At 40.3% G+C, this 18,772-nt stretch overlaps 1 protein-coding gene across 2 annotated transcripts in view; it reads left to right on the forward strand.

Moving 5' to 3' along the window:
- The window catches only part of RSPH3 (radial spoke head 3), a 94,712-nt gene that overhangs the window by 21,056 nt on the left and 54,884 nt on the right, over positions 1-18,772 (forward strand). The window contains exons 1-2 of one of the 2 annotated variants that reach the window (XM_020986711.2): positions 3,691-4,092; positions 12,891-12,978. In XM_020986711.2, the coding sequence (XP_020842370.1) occupies positions 3,977-4,092; positions 12,891-12,978 (204 nt within the window). In that variant the 5' untranslated portion in view covers positions 3,691-3,976. Of the gene's footprint in view, positions 1-3,690; positions 4,093-12,890; positions 12,979-18,772 lie in introns of those variants that run through there. The other variant, XM_020986713.2, reaches the window with a different exon arrangement.

Genomic DNA, 18,772 nt, shown 5'->3' on the forward strand with positions numbered 1-18,772 from the left:
TAAATTTATGTATTTTTGAAAATAATTTCCCTGTCAAAAATTTAAAGAAATAATGTATTATTATCTATACTTCCAGTCTTGTCTTCTCATCCTCTTGCTAAACCAGTGGTCTAAAGTACATTATTATTAGAAATTACATCAATATCCTATAATGTCCAAAAAATGAACTCATAGGATCATAGGTTCAGAGCTGAAAGGGACCTTAAAGGCCATCTAATCCAACCCTCTCATTTTAATATGAGGAAAGTAAGGCCCAGGAACATTAAATGATTTGTCTATGGACAGCCAGGTGTTAAGGGTCAGAGGCGGGATTTGAACCCAGGTCTTCTCCAGAGACTGTGTGTGTTCTTTCTCTTTCAATGCTAGCTTTACCTTGTGGTAAAATACAACAAAACGAAACAGTATGGATAAAAATGAAGCACTGAAGTAAAAGTCTTACTCATCTTCTATCTTCCTTTTGTGGCAGTGGTAAAAAATAATCCAATTTTTTTTTCCAATTGTCCATACACAAAGGGAAAAACTAACCAATTCTATACTGGCAGCTTCCTAGACCCACATGTGAGACCACCTCACCCAGTGAATCAGGTACCTTTATGCCAAGCGCAGCAGCATAGGCTTCTCTGAACACCATTAATTCCATTTCATTCAGATCTGCCATCATGCATTTCATCACAGATCCACCAAATTCTCAAACTGACTATCTTGCATCCACTTTCTAGTCTGGCAGATTGTGGAGGATATTGGCCCTTAGTCAACATTTATGATTGTGAAGATCAATGAATCCTCCTCACACGTTTAATTTTAGCCCAGCTGCTGGTTGTTTCACCCTACAAACAATAAGCCTCTCCTGTTGGAGAGAGTGAATGCTCAGGTTTTCTGGTAGGGCAAGTTTCCACTGGAACTAAGCAAGCCCAATATCACTGGCTTTTTACCATCCTGTGGGTAGCACACATCAATGCTCAACCTTCCTATATAGTCCCAGCTCCATATGTAGAAAAGCCTGTTGTGGATCTACCTGCCTTATACTGTTCATTTAATAGTAGTAGGAATAATTTTCTCTTTTAGTCTGTATGTTATTTCATTGCTGTGGAGATTGCTTACAGGGATGTAAGTACACTTACTTTACCACCTAAATTCTAATCTTCAACAGTTGTCTGGGGATGCTGAGTATAATTAACTTAGTCCAGTTCACATGGGTTGTCTAAGAATAAGGATTTGGAGTTTTACTGAAATTCCCTGGTGAGGAAACTCCATCTACCAATGCATACTGGCACTTTCTCTGCAGCTTCTAGTCTTTTTTAAAAAAAATTAATTTATCTTTAGTTTTCAACATTCACTTCCACAAGATTTTGAGTTCCAAATTTTCTCCCCATCTCTCCCCTCCCCCCACCCCAAGACTGTGTGCATTCTGAATACACCTTCCCCCAATCTGCCCTCCCTTCTATCACCCCCCCCATTCCCTTCCCCTTATATTTTCCTGTAGGGCAAGATAGATTTCTATACCCTATTGCCTGAATATCTTATGCAGCCTCTAGTCTTAAAGTAATGTCTGGGACACTGAGAGGTTAAGTGAGTTGCCCAGAGTGACATGGTCAGAATGCATCAGAGGTATGACTTGAATAAAGGTCTTCTGACTCCTGTTCCAGTATAGCATGTTGCCTCCCCACAAAGACAGTATAGGTTAGAAATGAAACTTGAACCAAAGTCTTCTTGACTCTAAGAATGGCTCTCTGGTAGCAGTAACAGTAAATAATAAAACCTAAATGTTGAGTTATCCAGTTGGCATATTCCTAGTAAGAGAAATGTCAATTAAAAGAATCAAAATATGTCAAATGCACTAGAAACTAACTCTAAAGAGAAAATCTTTAAAAGTAGATAATCACACTATAATTATAGTCACATAATACATGTTTATTATGTTATAAATGAATATAATTTATATAATGTTTCACATATCCCACATCTGATTTTCTAAAAACAAGGTATAACTATTGAATATTGCTATGTTTAGCAAAAGCTCCTAATGAATTACTGACACCTTGTGGCAAGAGCTTGATTCATGCCTTATAGTCATTGGTTATAATTTGTGGCATCTTTCATGAACAGAGGATTCAAGCTGCAAGCAACCTTAGAGAACCATCTAATATTCAATTCTTTCATTTTACAGATGAAGAAGCTGAGGGGCAGAAAGGTAAAGGAACTAACCCATGATTACCTAGGTAGCACAGTCAGGATTTCAACCACAAGTCTTCTGACTCCAAATTCAATGTTCTTCTACTACTTAATAACACATTCAATCCAGTCCAATCCAAACCAACCCTAAGAAAAACCAGCAAATAATTCTTATGCACCTACTACATGCAAGGCAGTATTTTGCCATTACAAAGAGGAATATTGTGTAGACTTGGCTCTCACAGAGTTTTCAATCTCAGGTGGGGAATAATTACATGAATAACTCTGATCTAAAGGAGAATCAAATAGGAGCAAGGGAAAGCCAAGCAAAATGCCATGACAAATATAAAGAGGGAAAGATAGCTTTCACAGAAGGACATCAGAGAAGGCTGTGGAGAAAAGTTGTGTGTGAGTTGGGCCTTAAAGGAAGAGAGGGAATGGGTGATGAAGAGGCTATTTTCTTGTGAAGGGCAGTGAGTGTAAAGGCACAGTAATGTGAAAGAAGAGGTGAAAAATATGGAAACAAAAGTAGAGCACTTTGGCTAGTATATTGCTTTATGTTTAGAAGAACTACATGAGACTAGAAAGGTAGGTTGGAATACAGTTGGAGAGGGCCTTCAATTTTACTGTATTTTAAAAAAAAGGAAACATTTTTAAAGAGCTTCCATGTGCTGGGTGCTTTGCTATTTAAATAATATGTAGAGTGATAATTCATAGTGACTTAGATAAATTCTAAATAACTAATATTTTTCTAAATTCATAGTTTTGGCAAATAACTTTCTTGTCAAAAAATTAGAGAAGTAATATATTATCTATATTTCTAGTCTCGTCTTCTCACCCTCTTGCTAAACCCAGTGGTACAAAGGACATCACTCTCTGAAGTTCCATCAATATCCAGCAATGTCTAAAAAATGAACTCAGGAAGATGGAGAGCATCTTCAATTCAACAAACATTTATTAAACTCTCTTATGTTCAAGATGAGTTCATTTTCCAGTTCAACCAACACTGATTAAACACCCCATGTTCAAGGTAGCTAGGGGAGTTTAATAAATGTTGGTTGAACTGCAGACCCTCTCTATGGTCTTATGAGTTCATTTTCCAATTCAACCAACATTTATTAAACTCCGCTAGGTACTCTGAATATGGCATGTTTAATTGGAAATTCAAAGGATATGCATGGAAATAAAAAGACAAAAATTACAGTCCCTGCTCTCAAGGAGTTTACTTTGTGCTGGAGTGCGGGAAAGGAGAAGCTGGAAAAGAGGAGAGGAATGGAAACGTCGGCAACCCTACGAAGGTCTCCTAAGAGACGGTTAGCAGACAGCAGGGAGGGCACAGCAAGCAAGCAGGAACACTAGCACGTGGCCAGAGAGAATGTGAACGAGGCTTCTGCTTACTACGCCTACGCAAGCCCTGGAGGAGAGGCGTGGAGACTGGAGCGGAAACCAACAAGATTGGCTAAGTCACCCGGAAGTGACGCTCAGTAGGGCGCCCCGCCCCTCTCCCCTGACTCGCGGGACTGCTTACCTTGGAGACACCGGGCGGAAGACAGAACTCTGCGTTGCCGAGCAACCATGCGGGTCGCTACAGGCGAGCATTGTGCGGCATCCGCAGGGTCACTGGAGTGGAGCAGAGTCCCGACCACCTCCCCGGGCCTCTTCACGCTCCGCCCGGCCCATTTTCTGTGGCCACTGAGCTTCTGCTCGTGGCACCACTTGCAGCTCGCGGGGCCGCCCAGATTGACAGCCTTCTACTGCTTCCCAGCCAAGCCCATCGACCGGTCGGCGGCCTACCCCCGCCACCATGACCTCCACCGTGGCCGACTCCAGCCCCAGACCCGCCGGCACCTACACCTTCTCCAGCCGGCCCCGAGCCCTGCCCTGCCAGCGCCGCCGCTACCGGGAGTGCTTCGGGTCGTCGTGAGTAACTGAGCCCCTGGCTCCTCGCCTCCCCCTACCTCCCAGCCCCCAGCCAGCCTTCTCTCCCCCCGTGCTTCCTCCAGAAGCACCCAGGAAGCTCCGGGCCCCAGGGGATGCAAGTCAACAAGCAATTATTAAGCGTTTACTGTATGTGCGTGTCACTGGGCTAAGTGTCGGGGATGCAAAAGCGAAAGACTTCCAGCTCCCGAGGACTTCGCCGTCTGATGGGAGAGAAAACATGCAAACAACTATAAACAAACTAGATACTTATGGAATAAATTGGGGATAGCTCAGAGGGAAGGCGTTAAGATTAAGGAGGCCTGGAAAAGGTTTCTTTGTAGATGAAACTTTACCTGGGACTCAAAGGAAGCCAAGGGAGTTGGAAACGAGGAGGGAGAGCGGTCCAGGTACAGGAGACGAGACAGCCAGTGGAAATGCAAAAAGCGAGATGATGAAATATCTTGTCAGAGGAACAGGAAGGAATCCAATGCCAGAGAATTGCAGACTAGCCCTATATAAACCACCTAGTGTTATTTATCGCAGCGTGGGTTAAAGCCCTGGGCTTGGGACCAAGAAAAGAACCGAGGACAAGGTTCAAGTCCAGTCTCTGATATATGTTAACTATGTGACCCTGGGGAAGCCGCTTAATCTATTTGTGTTCTAGACACAAAGGGCAGAGGTTTGTACCTTCTTTGTGTCATGAACCCCTTTGGCCGTCTGGTAAATCCTGTGGACCCCTTCTCAGAATGTTTTTTAAATTCATAAAACAAAAGACATAGGATTACCAAAGAAACCCATTGTACTGAAACATGGTTATCAAAATATTTTTTAAAAACCAAGGTCACAGACCCCAGGTTAAGAACTTCTTCTTTAAGACTTTAAATTACAGAAAAGAGTACTGACCTTCCAGAGTATCACAGGTCCAGTCCCTATCAGATAAGACACAAACTTTGCTCTCAAAGAGCTTACATCATAATGGGGGAGAAACAACATGTATACAAATTATCTTAATAGGAGAGACCATGGCAAAAATTTAAGAAAGAAGAGATTCATTTTCCCTAGGGTAATTTGGAGTAAGCTCCTTGAAGAAGGAAAAAGTGGTACCTGAGTTGGAGCATAAAAGAACAGGGGAACCACAGCAGACAAATTGAGGGGGTGATGACCCTGTCCCAAATGTGGTGACTGGTTTGAGCCAAAAAGATAAGAGGAGGAAGAATGGTAATGAGGAAACTTAGAGCATTGTTCAGTTTGTCAAAAACTTGGAATATGTGAAGGGGAAGTAGGAGTGAAGTTGGTTATACTGCTGAATTAAGAGAGTAGCCTACTAGGTAGATGTCAGGCACTGTTCTGGGAACTGGAGATACAATAACAAAAACAAAACAGTCCCTGACCTCAAGGAGTTTACAATCAATGGGGGAAACTTGGTTACATATATACACGTAAGTAAATGCGAAAGTCAGTCAAATATATTTTTAAGTGCATATTATATGCCAGGCACTGTGTCAAGCCTCAACCCCTCCTACCTTTCCAGTCTTCTTGCAGAGGCCCTACCACATAATCTTTGATCCAGTGATATTGGCCTCCTGGCTGTTTCTTGCACAAGACATTCTGTCTGTGGGCAGGGGACATTCTCTCTGGCTGTCCCTCATGTCTGCAATGCTCTCCCTCCTCTACTCCAGCTGCTGACCCCCTTTAAAGTCCCTAATAAAATTCCACCTTCTATAGGAAGCCTTCTCCAACTTCTCTTAATTCCAGTGACTTCCCTCTTTCATTTGTTTCCTATTTATCCTTTATATAGTTTGCTTTATATGTATTTACTTGCATGTCATCACCCCCATTAGATTGTAAAATCTTTGAGGGAAGGGACTGGCTTTCCCTTCTTTTTTGTGTACCCAACCCTTAAGGCACGGGGCCAGGCAAATAGTAGATATTTAGTTAATTTTTGTTGTTGAGTCACTACAGTCATGTCAGACTTCTCGAGAGTACATTTGGGGTTTTCTTGACAAAGATATTGGAGTGGTTTACCATTTCCTTCTCCAGCTCATTTTGCAGATGAGGAAACTGAGGCAAACAGGATTAAGTGATTTGCCCTGGGTCACACAGCTAGTAAGTGTCTGAGGCCATATTTAAACTTGGGAAGGTGAGTCTTCCTGATTTCAAGTCCAGAACTCTACTAGGCTACCTAGCCGCCCCTTAATCAATGTTTATCGATTGATTCTTCTTAAGGAGCTAAGTCTAATGGGAGAGACCATGCAAACAATTGTGTACAAACAGAATTTATGGAGATATTCAACAGAGGGGAAGGTGCTTGCAGTAAGGGGCGTTGGGAAAAGGCTTCTTGCAGAAAGTGGGGCTTGAGCTGAGACTAGAGAAACAGGGAAGGGAAGAGCAGAGATGAGGAGGGAGAAAATTTCAAGAATGGAGGACAGCCAGTGAAAATGCCAAGGGTAGAGAGACAGAGTGTGTTGTTTAAGGAATAGCAAGGAGGTCAGTGTCACTGGATCAAAGTATGTGAAGAGAAGTAAGGTGGAAGAAGACTGGAAAGGTAGAGGGCGAGTTGCTATGAACAGCAGGAAGATTTTACATTGGATCCTAGAGGTAGTAGGGAACCACTGGAATTGATAAAGTAAGAAGGTGGTATGGTCAGATCAGAATTGGAATGGGGGGAAGACTTGGGGCAACAATAATGAAGTCAGAAAGGAGTGTATGATGAGGGGGCAAAGCTTGACTGTAGACGCAGTTGAGATGCTGGTCAGAAAACCAAGCGTTTAAAAGGCAAGATGGAATTTCTGGAGTTAGCTAGTTTTGAGAGTTGTTAGTGTTTTAGAAACACTGAATCTTTTTTGTGATAGGAATAGTATCTGTTCTTTTAAATATAGATATTTATCTCTAGGTTTTCTTAAGGTGGAGCACCTTTGTTTGGGAAGGTTTATTTGTCTGGTCTAGTGTTTCTGCTCTTTGAAATAAGCATCAGGATGTCTTTGGAATTTAGATTTTGAGCTGAAAGGAACTTTAGAGGAATCTAATCTAGCCTCACTTTAATAGAGGAGGAAATCAAAGTCCATTGATGATGCAGAAGCAGCCAAGTGTACCAGAATTCGATATTTTGGCCCTAAGAAAAGAACACTCCTAAGACTAGAGATCTTAACCTAGGTATGACTCCTCATTCTCTCTCATCTCTCTCCCCCCTACTGCAAAATATCTAATGCATTGCCAAGTCCAGTCCATTCTACCTTGGTTACATCTCTCATATACCCCCCTCCCCGTCCCCACCCTTTCCTCTCACACTGCCCTGATATAGGCTTTCATTCCGTCATGCCAGGACTATTGCAGCAGTCTGCCGCTCCATCTCCCTGACGTAAGGCTCTCTCCACTCCAGCCTCCATTCTTCTGTCAGATTGACCTTCCTATAACTTTCAGTGTCACTGAGGGTGATTTCCTGTTACCCCTCCTGGTCAGTAAATTCCCTTATCTCTCTATTATCTGCAGAAACAAATGCAAAATCCTCTCCTTGGCTTTTAAAGCCCTACACAATCTTATCCTTCCTACTTTTATAGTTTTCTTATATTTTACTCCCCTATAAGTATTGAGGCAGCTAGGTAGGGTAGTAGTTGGAGCCCTGGGTCTGGAGTCAGGAAGACACAAGTTCAGACCCTGCCTCAGATACTTACTCTCTGGGCAAGTCACTTAACTTCCATTTGCAAAGAAATGGTGCCTGCTCACAAGTCAGTCAGTCAGTCCGCAAACATTTATTAAGCATCTGCTATGTTGCAGGAACTGTGCTAAGCCCTTTATAAATACTATCTCATCTGATCCTCACAACAGCCCCGGGAGGTAGGTACTGTTCTTTTCCCCATTTTACAGATGAGGGAATTGAGGCAAATGGAAGTTAGCACCTGATTAATGCTTGTTGACTTGTTGACTGGACTCCTTCTTAGAAAAGTGTTTTAAATTTTTAAAGTAACACCCATGGGATTACAAAGGAAGCCAATTATATTGACAAACAATTATCAGAATTTAAATTCATGGACCCCACGTTAAGAATCCCTACTCTAGGAGGCAGCGAGGTGGCGCAGTGGATACAGCATTGGCCTTGGGTTTGGGAAGATGTGAACTCAGAACACTGAACTAACTCTGGGACCCTGGGCCAGTCACTTAATCCCATTACCTAGCCAAAAAAAAAAAAGAATCCCTACTCTAAGAAATCTGTAGTTTAAATTTTTAAATAAGCCTGTTTTTTAATGAAAATAGATATATGACTATTCAGACCTAAATTGTACCCAAATATAGTTCAATATTCAGTTAAACTCATACTGTATTCCAAGACACTCTATTTAAGGTAGGTGAAAGGGGTATCGATAAAGACAAAAATGAAACAGTTCCTGCCCTTAAGGAGTTTGAGTTCTCCAGGGGAGACAGTGTAAAAACAGCTCCTTGACAGATGGGGGACTGTTTGATTTTTGCCTTTGTATCCCAGCACTTAGCCCAGTGCCCAGCACATAGTTGTGGCTTAATAAATGTGCTTGTTGAAGGCTATGTGATATGAGTACATTGAAGGCCTGTTTGGTGGGGAAAGGCACTAAGCTGGCCCATGATGAGCAAAGGTCTCATTTACAAGGTAGTGCTTGAGCCATGCTTTGAAAGCAGCTAGAGATTGTAAGAGGCAGAAGTGAAGAGGATGTACGTCCCAGGTGTTGGAGACAGCCAGCCCCTGCAAAGGCAAGAGATGGGAAATGGGATTGTCCTGTCTGAGCAACAGCAAAAAGAAGAAAAAGCATCGGTTTGATTGGATTGTAGAGTGTATGAAGGGGAGTAATTTATGATAAACCTGGAAAGGTTAGTTGAATAAAGGTTGTAAAGAGCTTTAAATTCCAAGCAGAGGAGTTTGTAGTGGATTCTAGAGGTAACTGAGGAGCCAGTGGAATTTTTGGACCAGGGGAGTAACGTCAAACATAGTGGTGTGGAGCTAGGATTGGAGAGGAGAGAGGCTTGAAGCAGGGAGACCAATTAGGTGATGAATGCAATAAGTCTTAGGTGATAAGGGCCTAGTGGCTTTGTGAATGGAGATAGTAGACTGTGGCAAAACTCCTTGAAAAAATGGTCTACAATTTATTTCTCTACTTCCTCGCCTCTCTGTTCTAAACCCTCTGTATTCTGGCTTCCAGCTTCTCACAAAAAATTACCAGTGATCTCTTAATTGCCAAATCTAATGTACTTTTCTCAAACCTCATCCTTCTTGACACTGTTGATCGCTTTCTTTTGGGTTCTCTCTCCTTTCTAGACTTTCAAGACAATGCTATCTTCTGGTTTTCCTACTACTCATCTGGCTACTCCTTCACGGTCCCCTTTGCTGGATCTTCCTCCAGTTTGCTCCTGATAATTGTGAGTGCCCCTTACGGGTCTCTCTTGGGGCACTCTTCTCTACCCTAACACTTGGTAATCTCATCAACTTCCTTAGGTTCAGTGATCATCTCTAAGCAGATGATTTCTAGATCAATAGGCCTAATCTCTCTCCTAATTTCTAATCACCAATTGCTTACAAGATAGTTTAAACTGAATATCTTCTAGGATACCAGTAAGTCCCAAACAGACTGATTATCTTTCCTCCCAACTCTTCTTCTTCCCAGTTTCCTTACTGCCCACGGCACCACCATGGTGTAATCATGGAGTCCTCATTTGCACTCATCTCATACATCCATTCTGTTGCTAAATCCTGTCATTTCTACCTTGGCAACATCTGTTATGTATGCCCCTTTCTCTCTTCTTAGCCACAACCCTGATGGAAGACTATTACAATATCCTTCTGTTTGGTTTCCTTGCCTCCAGCCCATCCTCAGCTACCAAAGTAATCTTCCTAAAGCAGAGGGCTGACCATGCTACCACTTCCTCTCCTCCCCCCACCCCAACTCAATAAACTCTAGGGGCTCCATGTTGCCTCCAGGATCAGATATAAGATCCTCTCTTTGGCTTTCAAAAATCTTTACAACATGTCCAATATTTCCGGTCTTTTTATAATTTGCTATCAGTTATGTACTTCAATAACACTGGCCTGCTTGTTCCTCTTACATGACTCTGTCTCCCAACTTTGAGCCTTTTCACTGGCTGTACCTCATTCCTGGAATGTTTTTCCTTCTCACCTCCACTTTCTGCTATCCTCCGCTTTCTTCACAGATCATATCCAGCCTTCTGCAAGAGGCCTTTCCTAGCTACTCCCTCCCACTGCTCCACCCTATGCTTTCCTTCTGAGTTTACCATCAGTTTACACTGTATATATTTTGTGTGTGCATAGTTGTTTGTCTTTTGCCTTCAAAATAAGAGCTCTTTAAGGACAGAGACTGTTTTTGCTTTTCTTTGTGTCTCTGCACATAGCTGGACTAAGTAAGCACTTCATAAATGCTCGTAGACTAATGCAGATATCCACCAAACTTGGCAGCTGATGGGATGAGAGTAAGTTGCAGGGGGTAAATGAAGAGTTGAAAATAACTGGTAAGCATAGGTGACCGGAAAGGTGGTGGTGCCCTTGACGAAGTAAGAAAGTTCAGAAACTCACACATAGATGAAAAAGAAGAAACTTGTAAATCCCTGATTCTATTAAGCATGTTCCCCATGTGGGTGGGGTAGCAGTGTATCTTTTGGAATGATGTGGCCCTTTTTGGCATGGATTCCACACAGATTGGTGTCCTCAAATAGGTCAACATAGCTTTCTACAAAGCATAAGTCTAAAAGTATGTATCTGTTTTGAAGTGATGAACAATTCCATGCACTATATGCCAGAAGGGAAGTTTCCATAGCAAGTTGTCTTCTGCTTATGAATAGACAACATATTACTAAAGAAAACCTGAGCAGAAGTTAAAAGATATTATCAATAAATTGTATGACTAGAAGCAGATGGGCCAGTTGTGACCTTTTTGCTTTAGTGGTACTCACGCAATGTCAAGAAATCTAGAGAAAGTCCCACAGCGTATTGGGTAGACATATGTGGGAGATTTACAGGAAGACATGGACAAGAAGGTATGGATGCTTCCTGGATGCTTTACCACTGATGGATGATTTTTGGGTATTTGGCTTGGTATGAGTCATATTCCATAAAACTTCTCCTTACATCTTATCCCCTTTTCTTTCAGCTTGGGCTCTTACCGTGATCATCCTGGAAAGCAAGGGTGTAATAATGGTCTTCTCTTCCAGATTTTAGATGGCACTTACAGGATAATAGATTAGACCTGAAAAGGACCTTGTTGTTGTTCAGTCGTTTCATTTGTGACCAACTTTTCATGTCTCCATTTGGGATTTTCTTGGCAAAGATACTAGTGATTTACCATTTCCTTCTCCAGCTCATTTTACAGATGAGGGAACTGAAGCAGGCGGGGTTAAGTGACTTGCCAAGGGTCACAGAGCTAGTCTGAGGCCAGATTTGAATTCAGGAAGATGAGTCTTCCTGACTCTAGGCCCACCACTCTATCCACTGTGCCCCTGATAAACCCTTAGAGGTCCTTAGTCTAACCCCTTAATTTTACACATGGTAAAAATGAGGCTTAGATTAAGTATCTTGACCCAGGTTATACAGGAGAAAGTTGCAAAATTAGTCTCTTGAGAATCAGTCCCTTGAAATGCATCTGATTTATATCTTATCCTAGTGCCAGTAGGGAATCACCTGGTCAGATCTATGCCTCAGGAAAATTATTTTGGTAGCTGTATAAAGGATATGCATTGTAAAGGGATGAGATTATAAGAGCAGGAAGATCATTTATTTAGGAGGCTGTTAGAGGTAGAATGTGATAATGACTTGAACCTAGGAATAACTGATGGTTCTGTGAGTGGCGAGAAAGAGGACAGAAGCAAACAGTGGAGTTGTGGAGATAGAATCTACCAGCCTTGAGTTTGAGTAAAGGGGGAAGGAGGGTGGAGAGTCCAGATAAGATGGTTACAAAGTTATTTTAACAGTTAAATTAATGTTAGTAGATAGTCTAAAGATTGTGGATCCTTAGCATTCTGCCACTGCAGAGGGAAGCACAGAGGAGATATAAAGGGCTGAGGGGTGTAATATATTTTTATCTGAAGAATGATCTTTACAAAAAATTAGTATTTCATGGCTAGTTGTCTGGTGATGGGCCTTTTTGCATTTAGGATTTGGAATCATGTGTTTATTTGTATGTATCTTATATCTTATTTGTAGATAAGTTCTTTAGGGGTAGAAATTGCTTTATTTTTTTCTTTTATTTCTGTGACATGTAGCACACAATGCCTTTTTGTACATACATGTGATGAAGACATATTTGTGGAGTTAAGTGAGAGACAGGCATTGTCACTGGGCCCATACACAAAGCCTTTTCAACTTACTAACACCTACTAGATATTTAATTCTGCCTTTGAGAAAGCTCAAAGTGTTTACCTCTGTTTTTTCAGTGATGTGTCAGAATTGAATTTTAGTGATTTAACAGATTTTTTTAAAAATTAATTTTTAATACACGATTAATAGACTGAGTTGACAGTAGATTATCAAATTCATTTTTAAAAAAACCTAAATGCCAAACAACAGTGAGAATATTTTACTAATTTATTTATTAAACATAAAAGTGGTTCTTTTATTAATTTGTTTCAAATCCCCAAATGAAGCAATTTATCACTAATATCTAGCAGGCTGTACTTTTAAGTGGACCAGTTTTCACATACAGACTATATTGTAAGAAAAGTATTCTTTTAAAATCTTTATCCTGGAATAAATGCTATCAGTACTTAATTCAGCTTTACGAAAAACAGAGTTAATAATTAGTGGTCATTTTAAATTTTACATTTTCTAGAGAAGAAGAACCTATTCGCTATGGAAACATTATGTATGACAGAAGGGTTATACGGGGCAACACTTATGCTCTACATGCATTTCCACCGGTAAGTACACTTTGCATTTTGGATGATGCAACTTTATTGTAATTTGCAAATAAGTAAGTATTGAACAGTATTATATTGTTTGTTGCCATGACAAATAAAATATTACCAGTCATTCAATAATTAGAAATATATAAGTTAACCACTTATTTGTGATATTTTATATTTCTTATACCAAAAATAAATTTCAAATACCATAGGATTTTCTGAAACAGGCATAGTTCCCCAACCAAACCTACTATGCAATGTAAGATTGTTAGACATAGGTTCCCCCCCAGATTAGTGAAAATTTACATTTTTATTGTATATATTTTTGATAATTTATCCGTGCCTAAATTTGCTCATTTTAGATTATAAACCCTGAAGAAATTAAGGAACAATGTCTGTATATCATGGAACCACAGCATTTCGGGGTTGGAAGGAACCACAGAGAGTCTAGTGTGTCAGGTGTTATAAAAAATGGTTAAAGGGATTCAAAATCGTGTGAGGACCAGTTGAAGAAACTGCTTTTGGACCACCTAGTCCAGTACTTACCTGAACAGTATCCCTTCAACATTATATTCAGCAAGTGCTCATTCCTTCTTCTCTTAAAGACCCTTTGAGGGATCCAGCTATCTTCCACCGCAGCCTATTCTACCTTTAAACAGCTTTAATTGTTAGGAAGTTTTCACTTACATCACACCTAAATCTCCCTTTCTGATTTCCCCCGTTATTTTTTAGTTCTACCCTCAGTGTCCAAACAGAACAAAACATTCTTCTGTGAGACAGCCCTTCACATATTTGAAATCAGCTGTCATGGCAGCATGGTGAATAGGGTGCTGGACTTGGACTGATGAATACCTGGATTTGAATTCCACCTGAGCTGTGTGACTCTAAGCAGTTTACTTAACCTCATTGCACCTCGGCTTCTTCATCTATACAGTGAGGTTGTGGGGCTTGACCTATAAGGTCCCCTCCAGCTCTATGATTCTAAATTTTCTCTTCTCCAAGTTAAACATCTTTCATTTTCTTCAACTGATCTTTAGTTGGCATGGCGCTTCACCTTCCTGGTCACCCTTTTCTGAATATTCCTCCAGCTTATCAATCTCTTTCCTAACATGTGTCACCCAGAACTGAACCCAGTATTCCAAATTTAGTTTGACCAGGGCAAAATACAGTGGAACTGTATACCTCTCTTAATGCAGTTTAAGATTATATTAGCATTTTTGACTGCCGTATGATATTGTTTACTTATATTGAGTTAACAGTCTACTAAAATCCTCAGACCTTTTTTCAGTGAATTGCTATCTAGTCACACCTCCCTTATATTGCATTTGTATCACTGACTTTTTGAAGCCTATTATAAAACTACATTAATCCCTGTTGAGTTTCAGAGCCAGGATGACCTGGGTTTGAGTCCTGCTTCCTTCACATATTGTCTGTGTGACTCGGAGCAAGTCTCTTAAATCCTTAAGGCTTTAGGCAACTCTCTTAAGACAATTAGTTGCAGAGAAGGGGCCAACCTGTATTGGTAGGGTGAACTTCCTCAGCCAAGAGTATTCTGTACCAATAAAATCACAGGCCTAGTCCCTATCCCGATCTTAAATTTCATCTTATTAGATTCAGTCCAGTGTAGCTTGTCGGGAACTTTTTAGACACTGACGATCATTCAACATGTTACCTTTTCTTCCTACCGTTGTATCATCTACAAAATTTTATAAGCATGAGATTTATGCCTTTATCCATATCACTGATAAAAACGTAAAATGATGCAAGGCCAGATACAGATCCCTGGGGTACAAATATCCTCCATTTCTTCAGTCGGTCCTCACATGATTTTGAGCCCTTTAACCATTCTTTATAACACCTAACCCATCATCAAGTCATGTTTTTCAGTCACTTTAGTTTTCTACCATGGGAGTGAATATGTTTTTCACTTCTAACGGTGATAATAAAAATATATTTTACAAAATCCAAAGATCAAGCTAGTTGCAAACTCTTGCAACAGTACTAAAACAGTATTGTTCTTTCTAGTACAAGGATTGGCCTTAAAGTAAAAGCACTATTTTTCTCTTATTACAACTTAGTTTAAAAAAATCTCTATTGGTGTACTTCTTATTTCCCACCTTTGCCCTTTTAAACTAGACTGACACATGACAGATAGTAAAACAATCATGTGCAGTGATTGTTAATAGAATATACATACATACATAACTGGATCTCTCTTTTCATCAATGTTGATACTCCCTCCAGTATTGCAGATTACAGCTTATCCATGCCTACCTTGCGAATACAGTTCTTATCAATGTACTTCCTTAAATCTGACATGGGAGCCAACCCCCTGTGGGGGGATCAGATGCCAAAGTGATGCCCAAAGTGGTGCTTGGGAAGCTGGTAGTACTAGCAACAGTAATAGAAAAATTAGAATAAGAAGGAAGTTTAGGAGGAGGATACAGTTTTAGGCTGTTGAGTTTGAGATCCCGGGAAGACAACCAAATGGAAAAATCAAATAGGTGCAAATGCAGTTCTGGAACTCAAGGGGACATCGAGATTTAAAACATATCATTTTAAATCATCTGCATAGATGTGATAATTGAAGCCATTGGAAGTAATGAAATTGCCAAAGGAGAGAATATAGAAAGGAGAAAAGAGAACCAAGGGCAAAAACTGGTGAGAGGAGGCACCTTTTAAGAAGTGTGAGAAGGATAAAGAAGTTTGCCGAATTATTACTGTTTAAGTGCTAGAGGAAATTCAAAATTGAAATAAAGCTTAGTTTCAGCTCTCATGGAGCTTATAGTCTGTTGAGTAGTGGAATGAAGACATAGGGCCTGTCATGGGCCCATTAAAATAATATATAGCACATAGAGATTTAAAACAAAGTAAAATGTTAAGTTGGAAGTAAAATAAAAATAACTTCATTTTTTTAGTTGCATTGTTTTAGAGAATGCTTTCCTAACAAACCTCATGCAACTATCATTCACCCCATTTTACAGATGAAGAAGCTGAAGCTCGGCTTATATGACTTACCCAGAGTCGGTCAATCCAGACATTTATTAAGTGCTTTATTATGTATTGACTACTATGTAGACCAAGAAAGGCAGAAATTGTCCCTGCCTGCAAGGAGCTCATATTCTAATGGGAGGGGCAGCAGGTAAATAATTAAGTATATGTAAGATATAGGCTAGATGAATGGTGATCTCAGAGATGGAAACATCAGCAGCTGAAGAGCCAGGGAAAGACCTCCTGAAAAAGTCAGGATTTGATCTGAGGCTTAGAAGCCATAGAAACTAAGAGGTGGAGGTGAAGAGAAAAGCATTCCAGGTGTGAGATACCAAAACAAGATGGGGTGGCCTTTGTGAAGAATGAGGAAGTCAGAGTTACAGAATGGAAAGGGGTGTGTGTGTGTGTGTGTGTGTGTGTATAGAGGGTGGGGGAGGGGGTAAAAGTGTAAAGAAGCTTGAAAGATCAGAAGGGGCCAGGATGTAGAGAGCTGCCAAATCCTGGCATTAGAGCATTGAAGGCTGTAAGTAGCCATGGAGTTCATCACGCAGGGGGTCAGATGTGCTCAGACCTGTACGTTAAGAAAATCACTTTGGCAGCAGACATGGCTGATGAGTTGGAGTGGTGAGAGACTTGAGCCTGGAAGATCAGTTAGAAGGCCATTGTGTTACCTCTAATGGAAGAGAGAACTTTCAAGCGTTTCTGATGAAAAGTCCTGAGCTGAGGAGGAGCCTGAAGCACAGACACAAATCCAGAAAAACCTAGAAAAGCAAATTCATTTGAGCAACCGAAAGAAGCTATGTGATGATGTGGTACTAACATTCTAATGGGGAGGAGGGAGAAAAGAAACAAGTGTTCCTTCAGAACCTTAGTATCTTCAAAAGGGTATCAAGGGAATTAAAAAAAAGAAAAACAGAGGTTCTGGTGGGCTGTTGGTTCTGTTCTGAGAGCTTAAGAGGAGAAAGAAAAGAGAGAGTAAAAAGAGGTGTATGCTAGTATAGAAAGGAAAATGAAAGGGTTCTCATTAAATATGTGAACATCTCATATTTGGAGTATGAGAAAAGAACATACATACATGGAAGAAGAGGGAGAATGGACATCAGGAAGATTGAATGAAAACACATGTATGTACAACAGACAGTTTGGTAAAAGAATGCAATAAACTTAACAGGAAAACAGATGGGGGTGTTTAAGAGGGAGGATAATATCAAGGAGAGGAGAGTCACAAGCAAAACAAACTTACTTAAACTGAAGGGAAAAAGGAACAGCAATGAACTGGATCCCAGGAGGTTAGGTTGCCTAGATCACCTTTTAGACAGTCAGGAAATGGCTGCATAAATTGTGTCGTATGGACATGAAGGAATATTATCTCACCATAACAAATGATGCAACAGACAGTTTCAGAATCCTCGGTAGTTTGAATTGATGTAAAGTGAAGTGAGCAAAACCAAGATAAGTTTATATAAAGACAACAACATTATAGAAAAAAACAGCTTTGAAAGACTTAAGAACTGATCAACCATGTCTTCAGAGAACCTACAGTGAAACATGTTACTTACCTGTTGGCAGAGGGGTGAGAGGCACAAGATACAAAAACAAACATTTTTGGGCATGATCACCGAGGCAGCTGGGTGGAGTGGTTCCTTGAGCCCTGAACTTGGAGTCATTAAGACCTGAGTGCCAATCTTGCCTTAGACACTTTAACTGTGTGACCTGGGCAAGTCACCTAAACTCTCGGTACCACAATTTCCTCATCTGCAAAATGGGGATAATAGTAGTACCTACCTCACAGTATTGTGAGGATAAAATAAGATAACATACATCAAATGCTTTTATCTTAACTCACCATATAAATGCTAGCTATCGTTATTTTGTTTGAATATGCTTAATTGTTCCAAAGGGTTTTTTTCCCTCCTTTCTTTCTTTTGATTAATTGGGGATGCAGAGGAAAGGGTAAGAAAAGAGTGATATTCCAAAAAAGAAGTCCATTAAAACATTTTTAAAGGCACAGAAGAGAACAGAAGGAAGCACAGATAAGCAAGACAATACTGAAAGTAATATGAAGTATTATATACTTTTTGGGAAAAACAAGAGGTTTGAAATGGAGATTCATGGTTTTGTTTAGAATCCTCTTTTTGTCTTCTGCTACTTGTGGAAATGCTTTTTTTTTTGGTGTTTAAGTTCATAATGAAAGATATATAAATTATATAAATACATAAAATATAAAGTAAAATTTAGCAGACTGCCACTGACAAAGACTATTGCAGTAATTCAAGTGTGGGAGGTGGGAGATGCTAAGGACTTGAACTAGAGTGGTGGCTGTTTGAATGCAAAGAAGAGGATTTAGAGAATAGTATAGGAGATTTGGCAATGGATTGTATATGTGGGGTAATAGATGAGTCAAAGATGACACTGAGGTAAAGCTGAGTGACTGCAAGAATAGGGGTACTCAAAATAGTGGTACACTCAACAGTCGTAGAAAGTTGAGTAGAGGGAGAGGGTTTGGGTGGAGGAGAAAGATGATGACTTCTGTTTTGTTGCACATAGTGAGTTTGAAATGTCTACAGGACATCCAGTTCAAAAGGTCTGGTAGGCAGTTGGTGATTTAAACTTGGGAAAGAGACTAAGGCTGATCATATAGATCTGGAAATCATTTTACATAGACACAATAATTGAGCCCACTTGAGCTGATAAAGGTCATCAAACCAGTTAGTGTGAGAAGAAAAGAGGGTGCAGAACAGACCCTTGAGGGAAACCCATAGTTAGTAGTGGTCATGACATGAATGAAGAGCCAGCAAAAGATACTGAGGAACAGTTG

This window comes from Phascolarctos cinereus, unplaced genomic scaffold (assembly GCF_003287225.1).
Source record: "Phascolarctos cinereus isolate Bilbo 61053 unplaced genomic scaffold, phaCin_HiC Scaffold_5;HRSCAF=322, whole genome shotgun sequence".
Classification (NCBI taxonomy): Eukaryota; Metazoa; Chordata; class Mammalia; order Diprotodontia; family Phascolarctidae; genus Phascolarctos; species Phascolarctos cinereus.